This window comes from Pseudorca crassidens, chromosome 12 (genome assembly GCF_039906515.1).
Source record: "Pseudorca crassidens isolate mPseCra1 chromosome 12, mPseCra1.hap1, whole genome shotgun sequence".
NCBI lineage: Eukaryota > Metazoa > Chordata > Mammalia > Artiodactyla > Delphinidae > Pseudorca > Pseudorca crassidens.
Window position 1 is genome coordinate 53,390,900 of NC_090307.1, and position 22,373 is coordinate 53,413,272.

Consider the following 22,373-nt stretch of genomic DNA (forward strand, 5'->3'; position numbering starts at 1 on the left):
AGCATGTGACATCTGATTAGAGCATCAGTGCAAAGGCAGCACTGCCCAGAGGTCGCAGTGATGCGTCATCAACTCAGGGACTGATGGTCACTGTTTCAGGCCTTGTCTTTTCATATCATGTTTATCATCTTTTTGTCATTAAAATAAAAATAAATTTATCAATTAGTTTTGTTATAAAGAGAAAAACAAATGATCATTCTTTAGCAATTAATTTATCTGAGAGATCATTTTTGGTGTTCTACTTTAATCCGTGCACTCATTCTGTCTTATAAACCCCTATTACTGCTCTGCAATGCACCATTTAAAAGTTTTCATTATTAATTAAGTCTGGGAAATGCTACACTATAAGACTAACAGTTTTAACTTCTGTGAAGGATGAATAACTATCAATGATAAAAAAATAGAAAGCAGATTTTCTAAAATGGCTTTATTTTAAAAACCTATACAGCTTTGATTTAATAAAAAATATTGCCATGAAATATCTAATTATACAGCAACAGAAATAAACCCCCAAATACAGTTAATTAGAGGTTATCCAAAAATAAATTCACAATTTTAAAGTTGGAATACACATGCTTTTTTTCAAATAAACAATTTTAAAACTGTTTCAGATGGTTTTCATCTTAAAATATCCAGGCTACACATACTTAATCTTTTGAACTAAAACCAGACAACCTCTCAGTAACTTCACAAATAAGTGTTTCTATTAACCTATAAAAGAAAATAACCCCCAAACCCTTCAATTACTGATTTAGTCACAAAATGCTAACAAAGCCAAGTAAATCATTGTTTTAAAATGTGTACCTCTTGAAAATGAAATCTACATCTGAGTTGTGAAGCATAATAAACTTTTTATAGAAGCTGAGCCTTCATGACTAGTCAATTTATTTTCTATCAAGTGCACCCTATTCAGACTACTTTCACAATATCTCTTAATCCTGAAAGAATGTGAGGTGTTAAAATAGGAAAACCTTCTTTGGCCCTATAGATAGAGAGGTACCTTAAATGTAAACAACTGCAATGAGAGCCTTCTAGATGTGGGCACCTATGTCTTATATAGAGTTGGAGATGTATTTCCTTGTTTCTCAAAGACATGATAATCTCCTTCCCAATAATAAAAGATCTGATGTACTGAGATTTGTTTTCAAATGCCATAACAATCAAAATTCACGTATACATCTATAAAGAATAGTTTCAAAAGATCAGAGAAAAGCATTATATAATGATACATCATAGGCTTTATTAATGGTAAATGTTTGCATTCATTTTTAAAAGCTTAGCTCTTGCTAAGCATTTTTAAGCAAAAGCTAATAAACGAGAATCATTTGCCATACGAAAAACTATATTCACAAACAAGACTTTAATCAAGTGAAAACTAAAAAACACTGGAAAAAATACAAAACACTGCTGAGTCGATTAAACCGCCTTCTATCGCTAAATATATTTAGAATGACACAAGCAGATTGAACAGAAAATCAATTTTGTGGACTCAGTCTAAGTAAGACCAGCGTTAAGAGTGTCATGCAATTCACGATTTTCTTTGAAAAAAAATTTTTTTTAAACCAAATCTCTTGAACAAAAGGTCTTCTTTTCATTTGAGGTGAAGACAATCTGTTTTCCAAACGGATTCTCCTTTTATACTAAAATAGCAAACTGTATGAACTCTAGCTCCTCTTCCCAGGTGCTACTTATACATGACTTTGCATAATGACTTAACATAGAAGTACTTTCCTGTTAACAGTGTCATGGCCATAAATAATCCATTTAAAAAAAAAAACAAATGATCAAGTGCAAATCTAAGAAAACTTCCTTTAAAGAATTACCCAAACCCAGCACACAAGCAGAATCGCTATTACACGAGCTAAGAAGTACAACTTATGAACGTGTGTATGATGATAAACGCACACTAAAGACCACCTTCTATAAAGTTTTAGTAGTGTTGCCAAGTTAATAATTCCTTCAAGGCACTGAAGAATTATGTAGATGGATTTTCCAAAATATAACTAACAATTGCTTAAATTGTTAAAAAGCCCTGAGTCAGAACTTTCAATAGCTTCCTGAAATTACAGATTTCAGACACAATGGCACATTTGTTTATTGTATAGAAAATTACAAGACCATTTTGCTTTTTGGAGGAAAGAAGTAATGTTTATGAAACAAAATCAGACAGACTGCACAAGAAAAGTAAAATATTCAGCAATATTATCTTTCTTACACATTTTGTGTCAATTGTAACTTGTAGTTATGGATTTAGGCACCAAATTGATGTGGCAAGTCACCTTTCTTGTACCTACTGCTTCCTCAACAAAATAAAAATCTCAATTTTAACCTCAGGTTTCCATCTCCTCCTTAGTCACAAATATGAATAAATGCTGGAAAACTAATACTCTGACAGAAAAAGAGGTAGAAAATTCCAAGGTAGCAACTTACAATTTTAATTCACCAGTTCTACTAACTAGTTAATATTTTTATACTCTAGTTGCACCCACTACAAACCATTTATCAGCAAATTGAGGCTCAATCTAAAAAATTTTCCCCCTCACTGCAGCAAAGCAATGTATACATGAGACAGCATTAAATAGTTTTTCTTCAAATTTAATGTTTTGAAGAAGTACAACTGTAATTAATACTGTTATAGTTTTATATATATGTTAAAGTTCCAAGGCTATACATGATTATCAAGTAATATCAGTAAGCATTCCTATCATAATATTCAAGCAAATAAAATTAGGTTGCCTTTTTGAGAGAAAAATACATTTTGAAACAGTTACAAGTAGACTTAAAGAAAACTGACATTTTCAACAAAGAGGCACGCAAAATTTGCGAATATCTATTACCTTCCCAATTTAGTACAAATTCAAAGCTAACCTAATTCTAATGTTTAAAATGTGTTTCTCCCCTCTGGCTCAAAATGAAATAACAAACCCTTCTAATTAAAAGATATTTAAAACCTACTCAATTACAACTGATGATAATTGGGAGGGAGAGGAGAAATTCTGTCTCCCTCAGATTTGATATTTACCATCACTTTAGACCTTGCAAACACAAACAAACTCTTAAGATAATTCAGGTGTTTCTTGATTTATACTTAATCAAAATTCTATTCCACTGGAGGAGGGAGAGGGGGGTTGTTGCTTAATGGGTACAGAGTTTCAATTCTGCAAAATGAGAAAGTTCTGGAGATCTGTTTCACAGCAACGTGAATATACTTAACATTACTCAACTGTATGCTTAAAACTTGTTAGGAGAGTAAATTTTATGGTTTGTGTTTTTAACCACAATTTTAAAAATGCAAAAACTTCTATGCTGAAATTCAATTTTTACACAAATTATTCCTATAAATATTTTAGATACTCTGAGAGGGTAAGTGGATAAATGCTTTTCCTTTCGGATCTTTTTTTTTAAGCAAGCTGTTCTAAAGTCTACAATTTCCAAAGCAATTATCAATGAAACTACACTAAAAACTGCCTGAAAGACCCTTCATTCAATTGAATATACTCTCTACACTTACTGCTTTGATAAAATCTACATGATCCCCATTTTTCTCTAAACTCAGAAACTGACTTTTCTTTCTTACTTACCGCAACCCCTGCCATCCTCCCTATCCAACTCCATCACCAATTGTCCTAGTTCGTAAGGTTAAACATTTCTTAGTCCAAAAGGGTCCAAAACTCATAACAAACAAACAACAGCAATTGGGCAACACATAACTAGACAGTCTATTTCTACCATGTAAAAATGACCTAGAAAGCTCTGAAATTTGAATTGGATAAATCTTAAGCAGCATGCATTGCAATATGCTAAAATGCTCTTACAGGCTAAAGCCATCAAATATATAAATTTAAGAAAGTTATTTTCAACATTATCAATTAATTTTATGCCTCGGGAGCTAGATAGTTAATCTGCAATGTTTAAAATTACAAATAACCGAGCATAATTTGGCCAGCTAAACTAAAACACTTGTGTAATATAATATTCCTATACTAATACAAAATGATCTTCTCTTGAAAAACTTTCTTGCTCCCAATAAAATTAAATATGTATATAGTATAAACAGTAAGAATGTTAAATTATGTGAAGAAAAACTATTAGATAGCACCATCTGGTAAGTTGTATCTATGTTTTGGGTAACAGAGCTGACAATGTTAGAAGAATAGAAGAAAAAAAAATGTGGTAGGAGTGAGGGGGTACAGAGAGGGAATCCAAATACTACCTAATGACAAGTCTTCCAAAACATTAGGAAGAAATGTTATCAGTGTCTTTAGATCCCTTCTTTTTGAAGGGAATACTTCAAATATACAATGGCTGCATGATAAACTCTGTATGTGCTTAGAAGCTGACAATTTTTTCATTGTTGTGTACCTTGCCCCTGAAGCCCAATAAATATGTTTCTGAATGAATGCATGTCAGTTTTTTTTTTTTTTTAAACGAATCTAGGAAAAGAAAAAGCTCTTTTGAGGCACAAGGTAAAGAGATGATAATGACAAGGAAACATCCTAATTGGGAAAGTACTGCTGAGGTAGCAGTTTCACAGAGTTAGAGCAAGGTCATTAAATAATTAAGTTCTTAATCTTATTCTCTCTCACAAACTGAAAATAAGTTTAAAATAATTTTTTAGGTGCTTGAAAACATGAATAGAGAAACATTTTCTTTTCACTAGACAAATTTCAATGTGGTACAAACAAAGAAGCACTATAATTATAGTGACTTTATGACTTTTGTAATAGTTTATAAGTTATTACATTTTTAGTATGGAGGAAATAAACTAGTCTGGAAGATGAAACTGCCTTTTAGGGATATAAGTTTAAGCACTGCAGCTCAGAAGACAGACAATAAGAATTTAAGTGAAGTGAAGCTCCTGACCATACAATTCTCTGTTTGGCCAAGCTATGCATGAGTCAGCTAGATGTTCCCTCCTTACAAGCTGATCTACTGGAAAAGAGATGGGCAGCCTCTGGCATGAAGAGAAAGAAAACCCTGACTTACATTGTTTTCAGATCTGAAAGAAAACAGTCTGTCTGTCTCTTTATGTGAACATCATCAGACAGATATTCTATCTTTTCATAACTTCAAAATATGGCTTAATCAACAGCCTCAGTGGCTCATTATTTGATAACTGAGTAGGACGATATAAATTTTCAAATTTAAAATTTATAAAAATTTTACTGTTCTAAATAAGCCACTCAGCTTAAACACAGATACGGAATTACCGAGACTGTAAAGCCAGGCAGCAAAGCACACCATTGTTCTCACCAGGACTTGCAGAGGCGGCAGCCATTAATTAGCCAGAAATACAATGCTGTGAGGGCTAGAGAATTTGTACTTTCAAATTTAGCTGTTGCAGCAGGAAAACTGAAATAAGAACCAGGTTCAAAGGGGAAAAAACTGACAAAAAAGATAACTATCCTTAGGAGTTAACTTATACACAGTATATAGTAGATACTATTGTAAACAGCTGATTATTTATATAATTATAAATATATATTTATTTATAATCTAGCAGTAATGAACCGCAAAACACTTATTTATGTGTATATTCATTTTAGACGCTGAAAGATTACTCATTCTAAGGAGAAAAAATAATTAGATGTTCTAGAGTAAACAAAACAAAACCACAGGTAATCAGACATATTTCTGTAAATGTCCTAGTCATTTTTTCTAAAGTAAGTATCTATCAACTGGTTATTTACTAGGTCTTGGATATTGCTGGCAGTTGAAATAACATCCCCATCGTTAGGTATGAAGAGACCCTGTTCTTTATAGTAAGCTCTACTGTCTGAGAGAGAACGGAAGCGAGGCCTATGATGAAGGTAGAATCAGTTAACACTGGCAGAATTAACAGACACGGAGGAGAAAGGACTGCTGCCTTTGGACAGTTCATTACCCTTCTCAGATCACTGCTACTCAGCACGTTAGAGAAGCTAAACTGAACCTCAGAGACCCAAACAGGGCAATATCATTTCACTGGTCAGATCAAGCCTGGATAAGTAACTACTGGGGAAACTGAGGCACACTTCCCACAGACAGTTTTTTAAAAGCTGGCTGAACAAAACAGTGTACAAATTAATATAAGAAAGGCAACCGTTAACAGTCAGTTAATAGGTGCTCTTTTATTGGATGACTCCCCCCACCCCCTTCAGCTCCCCACTATGATTGCTTATTTTTCCTTTTCATGTCTATCAGTCATTTTGAAACTGGCAAGTTGATTCAAGTTAAACAATTTTCCTTTGAATCCAGAAAATAAGTTAAATGCAAACTTAATATTCTCTCATTCTATATTTCCATGTACTCTAAGAATTTAGAAACAATCACTTGATAACTTTATGTTATCTTAAAAAGAGACTCCTCTCTTCAGTATTCCCTTAACCATGCAGAACTTGTACTATAATTTTATCGTTTAACATACAGGACATAATGGTTTGACTTCCCCCTTTCATTTGATGCATGACTTTTCTGAGTACCTCTATCAGCTCACTGTGTAAGATCATGATAAATTGAAAGACAGCTGATCATAAGGAAGTATATCTTTTGAGGTCTAACAAACTTATAAACTATAAGAGAAAATGCAATAAAAACAAAAATAACAGGAGATCCTTAAAGGATTTTCCCCCTTAGAAGTCAAAGGTAAATCACCTATGAATTACATGGATTTGATGTTTCAGATTTAAAGGAAAAAACCAAAAAACACAGCTTCAAACACTGTTTTGTAGAGTTTTTGTTGTTGTTGTTCTGGTACATTTACAGTCTAATAACACTCTAGTAAAGAAACTATGATATTAAAAATTAATTCATTAGAACCTCCAACTAGCTCACTAAGATCTCATGACCAAATACTTTAGCTAACAAAACACACTGAGTTTTTAAGTTAATACAAAAGAATCCTTCGTTCAATAGCCTTTCGACAAATAGGACATTCACTCATTCGGTCTCCACAGAGCTGGCACGTTCCATGGCCACAAAGGAAAATCATATTCTTCAGACGATCCAAACACACAGGGCACATTGTCTGGAATGTGAGATAACAAATAAAGTAATAAATGCTGAGATATTTTCTATTTTAAAAGTGTAATGTAACAACTCTGTAACATCATTAATTTTCTTTTATTGTTTTAGTCAAATAATCTTTTGTTGCTTTAAAATTTTTAAACAGTTAAAATATCATCCTTATAAAACAGAAATATTGGTTGTACTGTCAGGTCAGTATAAAAGGTACTATCTAAAATAAATATTACATAAAACAAATAGTATATAAAATTAAAAATTCAAATGCCAAAATCTAATAGGAAAAGGATGAAAATAGCCCCATTCAGTCTGACTCAGATTCTCCAACTCTAGGTACTATGCTGTTCTCGCATGAAAATAACACAATGTATGGGTGGGGGGGGAGCAGTGAAGGGATGTTGCTGAGAACACACACATACCAAGCACCATGCTGGATATGATCCAGTCTCAAGGCCTACATCACTCCCACTTCAAAAAAGAGGAAACTGAGGCTCAGTGGGGTTAAAGACTTCCCAGGGCAAGCTATAATGTGAACTCAGTTCCGTGTGGCCCCAGAGCTCTTGCTTTTAAAAATGATGCTGCACTGTAATACTTTCAACGTAGACCCCCTTAGTTAAAAACAATTAACCTTAGTTATATATTGTTAAATGTAACTTAATCAACTTAGAAGAATTAAGGAGGACACTTCTGTGAAGTTTTCTAGAAAATCACATATTTACTTACAAAGCACATTTTGCATTTTATATTCATAAAAACATATTTTACCTTAATATATCATAATACTTCATGCTGAATTAGACCTTTCCCAAATAACACAGAAATGAAATAATTAAATTAAAATGTCTAGATTAATAAACCAGGCCTAAAGCCTATATGAAAATGTGGTAACCAACTCTGACAATACCAGAAATCATTGTGAAGAAAACAACAGAAAAAAAGAACCATAATCTAACTTGCTAGCTCCATTCTTCCAAAGTAAATTTTCACATTTATCCTTGAAGTTTTGAGAAGCAAATTTGTAGAAAAATCGTAACTTTTTTTTTTAAAAAGGCAAAGCAGCTTTTTAAAATTAAATTAGTTTCTTTTTCATTAAACTTTCCAGAGGTCTATGTAGTTAATTAATAACTTCCAAAAGTAAACACATCTGTGCAGTCTGGGTTAAGTTACTTTGGATTAATATATGCTTAATAGCACATAAAATTAATTTTTGTCTTTTAAAGAGACATTGGGGTAACAGAAAGATTGGAGATTTAAAATTTAAAGAGACTTATTCAGATGCTTTCTCTTGGTAACCTTGAAGGGGTCCCTGAAAGAAACTCCAACATTCCACAGAAAATAAGTTTTAACTGTTTAAATACTTTAGTGATGAAATATGGCCATGAAGATTATTTAAGAAAGAAAACACTTCAGATAGAAAAGACAAGAGTGAGACTCTTAACAACATGGCAACACTGATATGACTGCCAAACTAGAGAAGAACACCCTTTGCTACTCAATCTTTTCATTTGATTCAATCCTTTGAATCAAATCAGATTTAACTGGTGGGTCAAATGGTAAGCTAAGGGGGAAAAAAAGACTTTTTTATTACCAGATACCTAAAAATTTTAGGTAACTTCATTTTACTGTTGCTTTTATTAAATATTAAGCAGATATGAAAGAGTACTTCTGTTGGTATGTATAAGATATAAAGAACAATATAACCACCACCCACCTTAACACATGAATATATATCCTCCTCCACCCCTCACTGATAACCACTATTCTGAATTTTGCATTTATTTACCTTTCTCTTGCTTTTCTCTTGCTTTTCTTTATTTACCTTTCTCTTGTTTTCTTTTTCTTTCTCTTGCTTTTCTTTATGTGTGTGTGTGTGTGTGTGTGTGCGCGCGCGCGCGCGCATCCTTTTCTCCTTTTTACTTAAGTATCACATCTATACAGAAATGTGCACGATCATAAATGTATAGTTTAATAAATGTTCACAAACCGATCAAATGCAAGTAATCAACTTAGATCATGAAATGGAACTATCAATACTCTAGAAATTTCCCTCGTGCCCCCTCCCAGCCATCTCAGCCAAAAAAAACCACTACCCTTGATTTCAATCACCATCTGTGTGATTTTTTTCTTCCAAGTTTACATCCCCAAACAATATCCTATTTAGTTTTACGAGACAGTGACAAACTTTCCCAAGGTGTTTTTACTAATTTATATTCCCACCAGCACTGTATGAGTTATGGCTGCTAAGTATTTTGCCTAAACACTTGATATTGACAGTTTCTAACATTTTTTTCCCCTCAATCTGATAGGCAGGAAAAGATACCTCAGTGTGGTGTAGCATTTTTTCATGTTGGTCACTGGTGCGTTTCCTACTTTGTAAAGTACTTGATGAAATCTTCTCATCAGACTTTGCTGATTGCAAATATTCAAACACTACAAGTGATACACTAATATGAACCACGCTTACTACAGAAAACACTAGTAATTTTATAGAAAAAGATGAAATGCCGTTCTTCGAGTCACTGTTCACCATGAAGAAATCACTGTTACCTGCTCTTTAATGTCCTGTAACTGCTGCTGCAGCTTCTGCACGTCTGCATTGACGTTGGTGTTATCCTTATCCTTTTGTAACACCGGAATATTCCCACTTGCTATATAGTACAGATAAAGAATCTTAATGTTACTGACTGTTTTGAAGCAAGAATGATTCTTTATTTCTAAAATCATTAGTTTTATTTATTAAAAACACAAGACTATTATTAGAATCCTCTTAAAAAATTTATTTTCCCACGTGGACAACAGAAACAGCAGTGACATCCATGTTATACTCCTTCATTTATAATCTTTGGAAAACAAATAGGTTTACACATTAATTTCTAATTATATTTAACTCAGCTAGACAATAGTCCACACACAGAGTACTGGGTTTTCCAAGGCTCTCCTTGTTTTGTTATTGATCTGAGATTAGGAACTCCATGAAAGAAAGGTCATGCTCTACTAAATGGAAGGAAATTTTTTATTTCCCTTTTCCTACTCTCTAGATTCTTGGTCTTTTACTCTAGTTAATCTGTCCCCAGGATTTTTATCCTGCCCTATCGGTGATAAAGAAAAAAAGCTCTGGGCATAAGTAGCTACGCTAATGTTCTTCCTCATCTGCACACAGAACAAAGAAATCAAAGAGACCATCCAGCTTATGTCTAGTGCAGAGATGAAAAATATTTTTATACAGCTGTACTACAGGTGACCCTTGAACAATGCAGGGGTTAATCAACAAATAACATAGTCTGCCCTCCACATCCATGGTTTCTCTACATTCCCAGATTCAACCAACCACACACGGACCGTGTAGTCCTGTAGTATTTACTACTAAAAAATATCCAAGTTTTGGGAGTTCCCTGGTGGCCCAGTGGTTAGGATTCCAGGCTTTCACTGACATGGCCCAGGTTCAATCCCTAGTTGGGGAACTGAGATCCCGCAAGCTGTGCAATATGGCCAAAAAAAAAAAAAAAAAAATCCATGTTTAAATGGACCCTGGCAGTTCAAATCTGCGATGTTCGAGGGTCAACTGTACTGAAAAGGTTGAAGGTAAATAATTTACTTTTCATCTTTCCCCTTGTTCACTGGGTTACACTTCAGTTTATCTACAGTTACTCTGTCACAAAGAATTACTATTCCATAAAATACTTAAACACATGAGGTAAACCTATTTCATTAAATAATGAGGTTAATACTTGTGTAAATTGAGAAAATAATTTATAATATGATGTCCTCCCACCCTAAGACACAATAAATTTCATCTGAAAAATAGCCAGCAGATTTTCTTTAAGCAAGAATACTACAATGCTCCTTATAACACACATGGAGGTTTCTTAAAAGACTAATGTTTAAAGGTCCATAATCATATTACAAGTTAGAAAAATACAATTTCAGGTTTCTGATCATGTAACAAGAGCAAAACCCTACCCGTTCCTTGTAGATTCAAGTCACATACCTTCTGTTTTACAAGGAGACAGTGTACTATGAGAAGACATGTCTATGAAAGTCTCAATAAGAAAGCGAAGTAAGAAAATCCACTTACAGATATCATCAGTGGCATCCTCTGAACTTTTCCCTCCACAACACATGATGAAGGGCACTCTTCGTTCAACTACTGCCCGACACTGCACACACTTTTTCATCAGATTAGCACAGTCTGGAAACAGCAATAGGACACTTCTCACAAAAGAGAACATGAACAGGGTTGCCTTCCTCTGCTCATTTTTCATAACTTAAATTTAACACTGAGATAAACACTAAGTTATATCAATACACAATTCTACCTTCTTAAAATGTTATCAACCTAAGAATGTATATTTTTGATTGGTAGCCTCTAGAATACAGAGCCCATCATCATGAAACTAATGACATTTTCTAATACATTGGAATAAATTGTGAGGAGGAGGAGGTTCTAAGTTTTTAAAAAATATGTAACGTAAATATTTCAAGATCTTAAGGCTTGAGAATAAAGGAGGGAGATACCTTTCATAAATTTAACTACTACAACAAGAATTATAAGGCTGCTCACATGATACTTTTTTAAAAAATACTTCCTTTTGTAAATCGCTTCTCTCTTAAATTCCTAAAATATGTTGAACAATTCTCTCCCTTCTATCAGACTGATGTAATCTAACAAGGAAATTGCTTAGTGACTACTTTTTTAATGTAGCAGTCAGGAAAATATCAAAAATTTATCATAATGGACTATCTTTCTAATACCTATATATCGGTAGAATGCTTCCCCATTCCAAGAAGGAATACCCAGGCACAATTCGATGTTATGGATTATTACTACTACACCTAAAGTTGTTAATTATAAAATAACACAGTGTTTCAACATTCTTTCCCATTAGCATATATTATGAAAAGTATACTCCATATCTTAGCCTATATACCAAGTGTCTTTGTCATTTCAAAAACAGGAAAAATAGCAAAAACTGTGGCAGGATGTCTTATGACAAGACAGTGAACCTTAACAAAGCACAAAACCACCAATGTGGACAAGGGGGTCACATACTCCCAACAGTACTTATGCTGGTGGACGGAGAATAACAATTCTCTGTCAAGGCCGATCCCGTGCTGAGGCCTAAACAGAGATGGGTCTGATGCTGGCCTAGGCAAGATGCACTAGGCAGGAGCTAATGTTAGTAGATACCTGGTTTGGGGTTTGTCTTCAATCTGAGGGCAGGTGTTTTTTCTTGAATTTAAAGAATTAATTTAATTGCCTGAGTATATAATATGTAACCACAATTATTTTAAATTCTTGTAGCTATTAAGTTAGGTTGTTATATTGTTTATATAAAATCTTTCTTCCCTCCCTCCAAAAGGGATGTAATTTCCCCTTCCTTTGATTACTGTGATGTGGGGACTGGACCACCTGCTGTACTGTACACTCCTTGAGAAAGGGACATTTTCCACCTCAATTTCATCTTCCCTAGCAAATAAATGTTTACCAATGGTCTGTAAAATGGAGAAAACTCTACTTCTTAGGTTTCTTGTAAAGATAAAAGAGGAAACACTCAGAAAAAGATTAAAATGCCTGGTACAAATTAAGAGCTCAATAAAAGTTAGCTGTTGCTTTTGTTACATTCTAAAGCAAAAATAATGTAAAAACGTTGGGAAACTCCTGGGGGAAAATATTACTTTAAGGCTCTAGAATCTGTATTACCAACTACTAACTATAACCAGCTTTCAAGTCACTTTGGTCTCTGACAGGGTCAGCAAACCCAACCAGTCACTTGTTTTTATAAATAAAATTTTAATGGAAAACAGTCCTGCCCATTTGTTTACATATTGTCTGTGGTTGTTTTTGCACTACAATGGAAGAGGTAAGCAATTGGAAAGAGTTGAGGTGTTACTACAGAAATCATGTGGCCCACAAAGCCAAAAATATGTTTTATTTGACCCTTTACAGAAAATGTTTGCTAACTCCTGGGCTATGAAAATTTACATAACCTGAGCTCTTTTTTACTTAAGACAGAATTCTCTTTCTTCATGCCCTCTGACAGCTGATAATAGCCATTATACCAGTCTTTGGTAAACAGAAACAATTACGTGGAGCAGAATGTTACAGTAGAAAACCTTGATCCTTTCTTAGTTGACGAGGTGTCTATCAAAATGAAAAAAACAAATAAACAAACAAAACACCAATGCTTAAAGCAAATCTGTGCCAATGAGATTAATCTATTACACAGTTTGTTACTTTAGTCAAATGTTATATGAAAAACCAACACCTAACTGACTGAAACACCATGCTTTACTTTGGGTCCATTTAAGTGAAATATAAATTGTTAAACTTATTTAAAATTCTTCACTGACAAGTAAAAAGCAAAAAGGAGGATATTAATACTAAGTATATTAACTTGAAAAGAATAAGGGAGATATATAAAAGCAAAGCTTAAAACTCCTCTTAAACTTTAATATCATCCTCACAAAGAAGATTTCTATAAGCTCTCTTGACATAGAGGTTAAGGAAGGTTAAGAAGGCCAGAAATTATTGCCCCAAATGGTTGCTGTGGGTGGTTCAGCAGGGGGAAAGTATACAGGAGAGGCAACATAAAGGTGAAGATGTGTTAATTTCATATGTGAAAAAAGGCTAGACTAAATGTATCAACACTCATTTTCGGAAATAAATTTCTCCTGCGTGTGAGAAGTGGTCATTTTGTGCTCATACAACAAATGAAATAAAAAGCTAAGCTGGACCCTCCTACACTGTTGGTGGGAATATAAATTGGTACAGCTCCTATGGAGGACAGTATGGAGGTTCCTTAAAAAACTAAAAATAGAGCTACCATATGATCCACAATCCCATGCCTGGGCATATACCTGGGGAAAACCATAATTTGAAAAGATACATGCACCCCAATGTTCACTGCAGCACTATTTACAATAGCCAGGACATGGAAGCAACCTAAATGTCCACTGACGGAGGAATGGATAAAGAAGATGCGGTACATATATACCATGGAATATTACTCAGCCATAAAAAAGAAGGAAAGAATGCCATTTGCAGCAACATGAATGGACCTAGAGATCATCATACTAAGTGAAGTAAGTCAGACAGAGAGGGACAAGTATTGTCTGATACTGCTGAACTTATTGACAAAATAGAAATCGAGTTACAAATGTAGAAAACAATCTTATGGTTACCAGGAAGGAAGGAAGGGGGAGAGGGATAAATGGGAGACTGGGATTGACATCTACACGCTACTATATATAAAACAGATAACTAATAAGGACCTACTGTATAGCACAGGGAACTCTACCCAATACTCCGTAATAACCTATATGGGAAAATAATCTAAAAAGAGTGGATATGTGTGTAACTGACCCACTCTGCTGTACAGCAGAAAGTAATACAACACTGTAAATCAACTATACTCCAAAAAAAAAAAAAGAAAAGAAAAGAAAAGAAAAAGCTGAGCTGGGAGAATGCAGTACATCGAGTCTTCCCTAACACTTAGGACTAAGGAGGGAAAGAGGTGACACTCTTGTACAGAGAACAGACGGAGGGTTCTAGAGGCCCACCAACTCCTCTGTTCGTGAGTTATTAAAAAAGTAATTCAAAGACATAATTTGTTTCACTTTCTACTTTTATAATAATTCTGAGGAAGTTCTGTATGGGCTACTTACTCTCACAAGCACACATGTGTCCGCAAGGCTGAAAAAGAACAGCTGCTTTCTTGTCAGAACATACCACACATTCTTCAATCTGCAAAAAAGAGGTTACAGCAAAAGCGTAAACATCTACAAATACATCTAGTGACTCTAACAGTTCCTTCTGTATCCGAATGTATTTCTCCTCTATAAGGAAACACTCCTGCAAAGAAGAATTTAACACACACTTCTCTGTCCTCTACTTTCTTGGTTACTCATTTTCACATCTTTGAAGACCCCAGCTAAACTGGTCTAGCTCCACTTTAGTCTCCCTACCTGTCCTAAAAAATGATACAGAAAAACTCCATTTCTTCTGAGGTCAGGGAGAACAGACTAGACTTCAATTTTCTTTTTTTTTTCTTTTTTTTTTTAAATTACTTTGAGGACTTCCCTAGCAGTCCAGTGGTTAAGACTCTGCCTTCCAATGCAGGGGGTGTGGGTTTGATCCCTGGTCAGGGAGCTAAGATCCCACATGCCTTGGGGGCCAAAAAACAAATAAACCCAAACAAAAAATAGAAGCAATATTGTAACAAATTCAACAAAGACTTTAAAAATGGTCCACGTCAAAAAAAAAAAAAACTACTTTGGAGAGAAAAATCAAAAGAACAAATGACTAAGATAGATTTCTAATATTCATAAAATTCTAGCCACATTAGCCAGACAGCTAAAGCTTAAGGGGGATTTTTCTGTTTACCCACATCCGAGGAATTCCACCTAACTCATCCTTTCCCAGGACTTGGAATTCCCCCACACTGGCTGAAGCCCAGAGCTCTGGACTATTCTTTTCGCCTGATCTCCACAAGTCCTCCACAACCTATTCATAATTTCCCTCAATTTTTCCTCCTCTTCTCCACTTAATCTGAGTTCTGCGTGTGTAACTATTCTTAACTTTGCTCTGGTTCTCTGACTCCCATCTGCCTACTGCCCTTGGCCCCACATCCATCTTTCACTGATTCTCCTCCTTTCTGACACACATTCACCCCTATCTGTGTCATTTAACATTACTGACCAAAAATGATGACCACCACTTCACCTAAACAACCAAAATATTGGACCTTCCCAACTTAGACCTTGCTATGTACATAGAATTTACATAGTCGTAGTAATCTAGTGGGAAGCAGTAAGACATGGTTAGTCAGGATCTTTATGTTCCTGCATTCCAATTCCAGCTCCAATACTAACAAATTACCTAACACTGTAGAGCCGCAGATTTTAAAAAATCTGAACAATAAAGAACAATCCTTCTTCACAAGGTGTTAAAGTGTCAATTAGAAGACAAGGAGAGGACTCAGGTGGCCCTTATTCAAGTATATCCTAGAACAATTCTAACTATGAGATAGGAGGGCATATTTTAAGTAAGACATAACAATACAGAGTAGAAGAAAGAGTTCTGAGAAATATTTAAGAAGACTTGGTAACTAATAAAATGTATAGAATGGTGAAGAAGAGATCTAAGATATCTGCTAAGTTTCTGACTTGATTTAAAACAGTTGAAAGAAACACATTTCAGTCGCCTACAGCTTATAGGATGCAAGACCAGGGTGTTCTTTCCAACTCTAGGATTATACATACAGGCTTTAAGACCTACTCAAGGTCAGACTATAACAAAGGCAATGTTTACCTTCAGTACACAAATCCAGCCCACAAACTGCAAACACTAAGCAGTACACTACCAGAAACACAGCGGGGAGCAGAGATAGGAAGACCCCTGAAATGGGCGACTAAGGAACCCATAGCCTGGAGGTAGGTACACTAACTTTTCATAGCTCCCAACAAAGTTTTTCCTCTCTCTAAAAAAACGGCTGAAATAAACAAATGGGACCTAATGAAATTTAAAAGCTTTTGCACAGCAAAGGAAACCATAAACAAGACGAAAAGACAACCCTCAGAATGGGAGAAAATATTTGCAAATGAAGCAACTGACAAAGGATTAATCTCCAAAATATATGAGCAGCACATATGGCTCAATAACACAAAAACAAACAACCCAATCAAAAAATGGGTGGAAGACCTAAATAGACATTTCTCCAAAGAAGACATGCAGACAGCCAACAAACACATGAAAAGATGCTCAACATCACTAATTATTAAGACAAATGCAAATCAAAACTATGATGAGGTATCACCTCACACCTGTCAGAATGGCCATCATCAAACAATCTACAAACAATAAATGCTGGAGAGGATGTGGAGAAAAGGGAACCGTCATACACTGCTGGTGGGAATGTAAATTGATATAGCCACTATGGAAAACAGTATGGAGGTTCCTTAAAAAACTAAAAATAGAACTACCATATGACCCAACAATCCCACTACTGGGCATATACCCAGAGAAAACCATAATTCAAAAAAACACATGCACCCCAATGTTCATAGCAGACCTATTTACAACAGCCAGGACCTGGAAGCAACCTAAATGTCCATCAACAGAGGAATGGATAAAGAAGATGTGGTACATATATACCATGGAATATTACTCAGCCATAAAACAGAATGAAATTGGGTCATTTGCAGAGACGTGGATGGACCTAGAGACTGTCATACAGAGTGAAGTCAGTCAGAAAGAGAAAAGCAAATATCATATAATAATGCATATACGTGGGATCTAGAAAAATGGTACAGATGATCTCATTTGCAAAGCAGTAACAGAGACACAGATGTAGAGAACAAATGCACGGATACCAAGGGGGAAAGGGGTGGGGTGGATGGAATTGGGAGACTGGGATTGACACATATACATTATTGATACTATGTATAAAATAGACAACTGATGGGAACACACTGTACAGCACATGGAACTCTACCTAATGCACTGTGGTGACCTAAAAGGGAAGGAAGTCCAAAAGGGAGGGGATCTCTCTATGTGTATGGCTGATTCATTTTGTTGTGCACCAGAGGCTAACACAACATTGTAAAGCAACCATACTCCAATGAAAATTAATTAAAAACAAAATAAAATAAAGGAAGGGCTGAGGACCATGGCTAAATTTCAAAGGTGTGTGAGTCAGCTATCTGGCTGGCTAATATGCTAAAAAGAAAAGTAGGCACAGTATGGGTGAAAGAAGTGAAAATCCCAAACTTTAGCAACTAGACAGACAAAAGTCTCAAGAGCAATGACGACACGGAGGTGAAACTCTGATTGATCTAGCCATTTATTTGTACGTAAGGAGCATCTTCATATAAATATTTTAAGAACTGTATGTGCTAAATACTGGTCAAACATTAAAATGTGATGATTAAAAAAAAGTAAATTAGATATTATGTGTACAGTGTCTAGTTCAATGCCTAATATAAAATCAGCGCTTAATACATGATGATTCTCTTCTCCTCTCTATATAAAAGATGTGTTGGTTTTTAAAATGATTCCCGATGCAACTGTCTACATATCTGAATTGCTGATAAAGAGTTTAAAATTATCTAGCAAACCAATCTAATAATCATTTACTTACCCATTCAGCTATTATTAAAAAAAAAATTTTCTAAGCATAACTTTTACCCCTTCTGGATTTTTTTCCTCAGATTACATTCCCAGGAGTGGAATTACTATATCAAAGTATATTTATTGTAACTGTTTGTATATATATTGTCAGGATGGTCTCTCAAAAAAATGTAAACCCATTTATTCAGCCAACTGCAGTGTTAAGAGAGTACTCATTTCTCTTTCCTAGCTAGCATTATTTAAAGTTTATTTTTGCTAATTGGACAAGAATGGCTAATAATAGTTCATAATTTTTAATTTGTATTTCTTTAATTGCTAAAGAGACCAAGTTTGTTTATTCTCCCTCTCTCCAAATACTAGTTTTACAATTTGTTTTATCTTCAGTGAAGATGTTCACAATCCTTTAACCACTTGGGGTCGCTATTTCTTTACATTCGAAGGCTCTGCAACGAACCTGGCAAATCTCTTTGGTGGGTATGTAAGTTTTTCTACTTTTGTACAGGTTTGAAAATTCCATAACTTAAAATACAAACAGACTCCTTACTAATTCTTGGAATTCAGAATTGGTCTAAAAAGGAGTGACAACATAATCCTTCCTCTCTACCTTCCTGTTCTGTCAACCCTCCCTTGCAGACATTGGTTTTAATTCTGTCTGTGTATCATAACACAGAGGAAAGAACAGTGACTTAAGAATCAGGAAAACTGCACTGAAGACCCAACTGTCAGTGTACTTCTTTGAGCTTTGCTTTTTTCAATTATTTCAGTAAAGCAAAATGAGTAAGATGGAAAAGCACTCAGTTACATGGGAAAAAAAAATGAAACCAGAAACCCAGAAAAGAATACTGCTTCTCAAAAAGCAAAAGGAGTCAGATAAGATAAAAAGTTCAGAGGAGATACAGAATTTGACCACCAAAAACTGCAGGATGATCAGACTTTATTTGCCTAATGGTGGGATACAGTACGAAATGAATAGCATTGTCTATGAAGTTTTCTTGCCCAGTATGTCTAAGCTGACCCTAATCAAGCAGTTAGATCTAACTTCCAGTTTACAAAAACACAAAGGATATAGAAACAAATTAAAGAACACCATGATAAAAATCAAATAAATCCAGAATGTGTGATATTCTACCGAAAATCAACTAGTCTTTTACAAAGAGGAATACAAAACAACCCACATGTACTCAAGGTGCAATATACAAGTAACTACAACACAGAGTGAAATTAAATACACCTTTGGGTTATAAGGCGCTTTGAAAGTAAAACAGTAGATTACTTTTATTTTTAACTAGTACTGTAGTTTACATATTTCAATTGGTGTCTTGATAAATGTATAAATCATACATTCCCATATTTAGATCAGTCTTAGGAAGAACAAAATTAAAAGACACGTGGCATCATATAATCTTATTTATCATTAACTGTAGTCTTAAAGAACTTCAAAAAATAATAAAATGCTATATTAAAAACATATTACCTTTGTCCTGGATTGAACTTGTTCTTTACAGATGAGGCATTTCTTGACTCGTGGAGAACACAAAGAACAGGTAGCAATATGTCCACATGGGCCAAAAAGAGTATCTCTCTTCATATCTGAGCACACCATACACTCTTCTAAGGTTTCAGAATCATTACTAATCATAGAAGGACTTCGAGAACCCACCTGACCACTAATAAAAGAAAATATTTCTAATCAAGCCTCTGAGAATATTCATATTACAAATTCATTAATTTAAATATTTTTTAAAACATCTAGAGCATCATTAGTATGGGTAAAAAACTTTAGTTATGTTAAAAATTAAGCTTTAACATCTATATATGAAACATTGTATACTATATTTTTCTACTTCTCTGCATTTTTACATACTTCTAGTACAATTCAAATTTCAATTCAACAAATCCTCACCCAATGGAAAAGAGTGAATCTTCTTCTAACAAAGAAATCAAACACCCTAGTTTTTAAAAATTAACATAAAGTTTCCCTCAGAAACTGTTTTATCTATATAGGACCATTTGAGGAAGACACAGGATATAGGAATAAAACAAAAATCCTAACTAGAGCCCATGTTAGTTATGTTAACTACAGACAGAATGAAGCTTTATCAGAGTCCACAACTGACAGGGCACTTTGGAAAATATGTCACTGCAGCTGCTGTTTTGACATTTAAGTGTATCCTTACACTTAAGGAGCATAAAATTCTATTACAGAAAGACAGAACACGTCTATAAATATATATATACAAGACATAAAAATACATATGCACAACCAACTACAGGTACAGATAGAAAAGGGACACTCTGTTTCCACTAGGATCTTCAGAAACTCATGAATACGCGGGCTCACATGTACACATTCAAAGTGGTTTCCCCTTACACCCCAGTGTTTAAGTTATTGCTGCAGTAATTACAGTGCCTCTATTTATATATTTTTAGATGCATTCTGCCTTGCTCTAATAAAATGCCCCTTAAGAATATACTTAAAGAAATGTATATACCTCTATATAAAATTGAATACTACTCAGCCATAAAGAAGAATGAAACAATGCCATTTGCAGCAATATGGATGGACCTAGTGATTATCATACTAAGTGAAGAGAGTCAGACAAAGACAAATATAGGATATCACTTACATGTGGAATCTAAAATATGATACAAATGAACTTATTTACAAAACAGAAACAGACTCAGACATAGAAAACAAACTTATGGTTACCAGAGGGGAAAGAGGTGGGGGGGGGGGCAGATAAATTAGGAGTTTGGGATTAGCAGATACAAACTACTATATATAAAATAAACAATAAGTTCCTACTGTATAGCACAGAGAATTATATTCAATATCCTGTAATAAACCATAATGGAAAATATGTATATATATGTATAACTGAATCCCTTTGCTGTACACCAGAAATTAACACATTGTAAATCAACTATACTTCAATAAGAAATAAAATAGAATAGAATAAAAAAGAAATGTATATACCTCATTATATTAATTTCCCTATAACTGTGGAACCACATGATACTTTATGTACAGAATATTAGGTTTTATGATAATAATACAAACCTGACTTTTTCTTTATGACACTTTGCCAGTGCCTTGCAGAGACTTGGATCAGGACAGAGATCAAGTGGCGACTGACCCTTCTTATTTCGAATGCTAAGGTCAGCACCATTAGCAGCCAAAAAACAGGCAATAGATGCTGCACTCTTCTTCTCGGCTCCCTGGGTACCAAGTCCCATTATTAACTGAAATCAAATGAAAAAAAGTCATTATTTTCCCTTTAGGAATCTGTTATCAATTCTTATCACCATATATATATATATATATATATATATATATATATATATATGTGCAAGAATGTGTGTGTATATGTGTGTGGTGTGCATGTGCTTGCGTATATATGTATGTATATATGAATATGTATGTGTGGTAAAAAACATGTCTGGCAAGACTATATAGATGTGGTGGACACTTATGAGTTGCAGTCCTAGCATCCTTCCTCCATGACACCTACCCCCCAATTTCCTCAGGTGTATTGTATGAGGACTGACCCATCTCCAGTTTTAGAGATGAACCAAAGATGGCTCAAACCACTCAGAGACCCACCTCATCTATGTAATTAGTTCAGGGGTGACACATAACCTAAATCAGGTCAATTAAGGCCAATAAAACTCAAGAACAAGACTTCTGATTGAGATATTGAGGAGACAGTCTCCCTTTTCTACTCAATTTGTCTCTGGAACTGCTAGCAACCAACGTGAAACAAAAAGGGGAGAGACAACTGAGAAATGAACCAACCAGGAATTAAGCCACGAAGTGGAGAATGAGACAGATCAGGTCCTACTGTCATCTGAGCTTCTGACTCACACATCTTGTCTGATAATAGTCATAATAATTGTTAATATTTATGGAGCATCTACAATGGACTAAGAACTATTTTAAGCAGTTTCCATGAATTAACTCATTTAATCTTTACAACCTTATGGAGGTAGTTACTCACTTCCCCTCGTTTCAAAATGAGAAAAATGAGGCACATAGGAGTTAGAGTATTTACCGATGGTCATATAGAAAGGCAGCAATTCTCAAACACTTTGGTCTCAGAACCCTTTACATTCTTAAAAATGAATCTAAAATTCATATGGAAACATGAAGGACTCGGAATAGGCAAACAACTTTGAAAAAGAAGAAGAGACTTATACCACTGACTTCAACATTTATTACAAAGCTACTGTAATCAAGACAGTG

The 22,373-nt window shown here is 34.6% G+C and overlaps 1 protein-coding gene across 1 annotated transcript in view; it reads right to left on the minus strand.

Annotated features, from left to right (window-relative positions):
- Positions 1-412: 412 nt before the first annotated feature.
- The window catches only part of MIB1 (MIB E3 ubiquitin protein ligase 1), a 119,202-nt gene continuing 97,241 nt past the window's right edge, over positions 413-22,373 (minus strand). The window contains exons 16-21 of the mRNA XM_067699537.1: positions 21,192-21,373; positions 19,605-19,797; positions 14,668-14,746; positions 11,078-11,191; positions 9,550-9,650; positions 413-7,006 (exon numbers count right to left, since the gene is read on the minus strand). Of these exons, the coding sequence (XP_067555638.1) occupies positions 6,866-7,006; positions 9,550-9,650; positions 11,078-11,191; positions 14,668-14,746; positions 19,605-19,797; positions 21,192-21,373 (810 nt within the window). The 3' untranslated portion in view covers positions 413-6,865. The remainder of the gene's footprint in view (positions 7,007-9,549; positions 9,651-11,077; positions 11,192-14,667; positions 14,747-19,604; positions 19,798-21,191; positions 21,374-22,373) is intronic.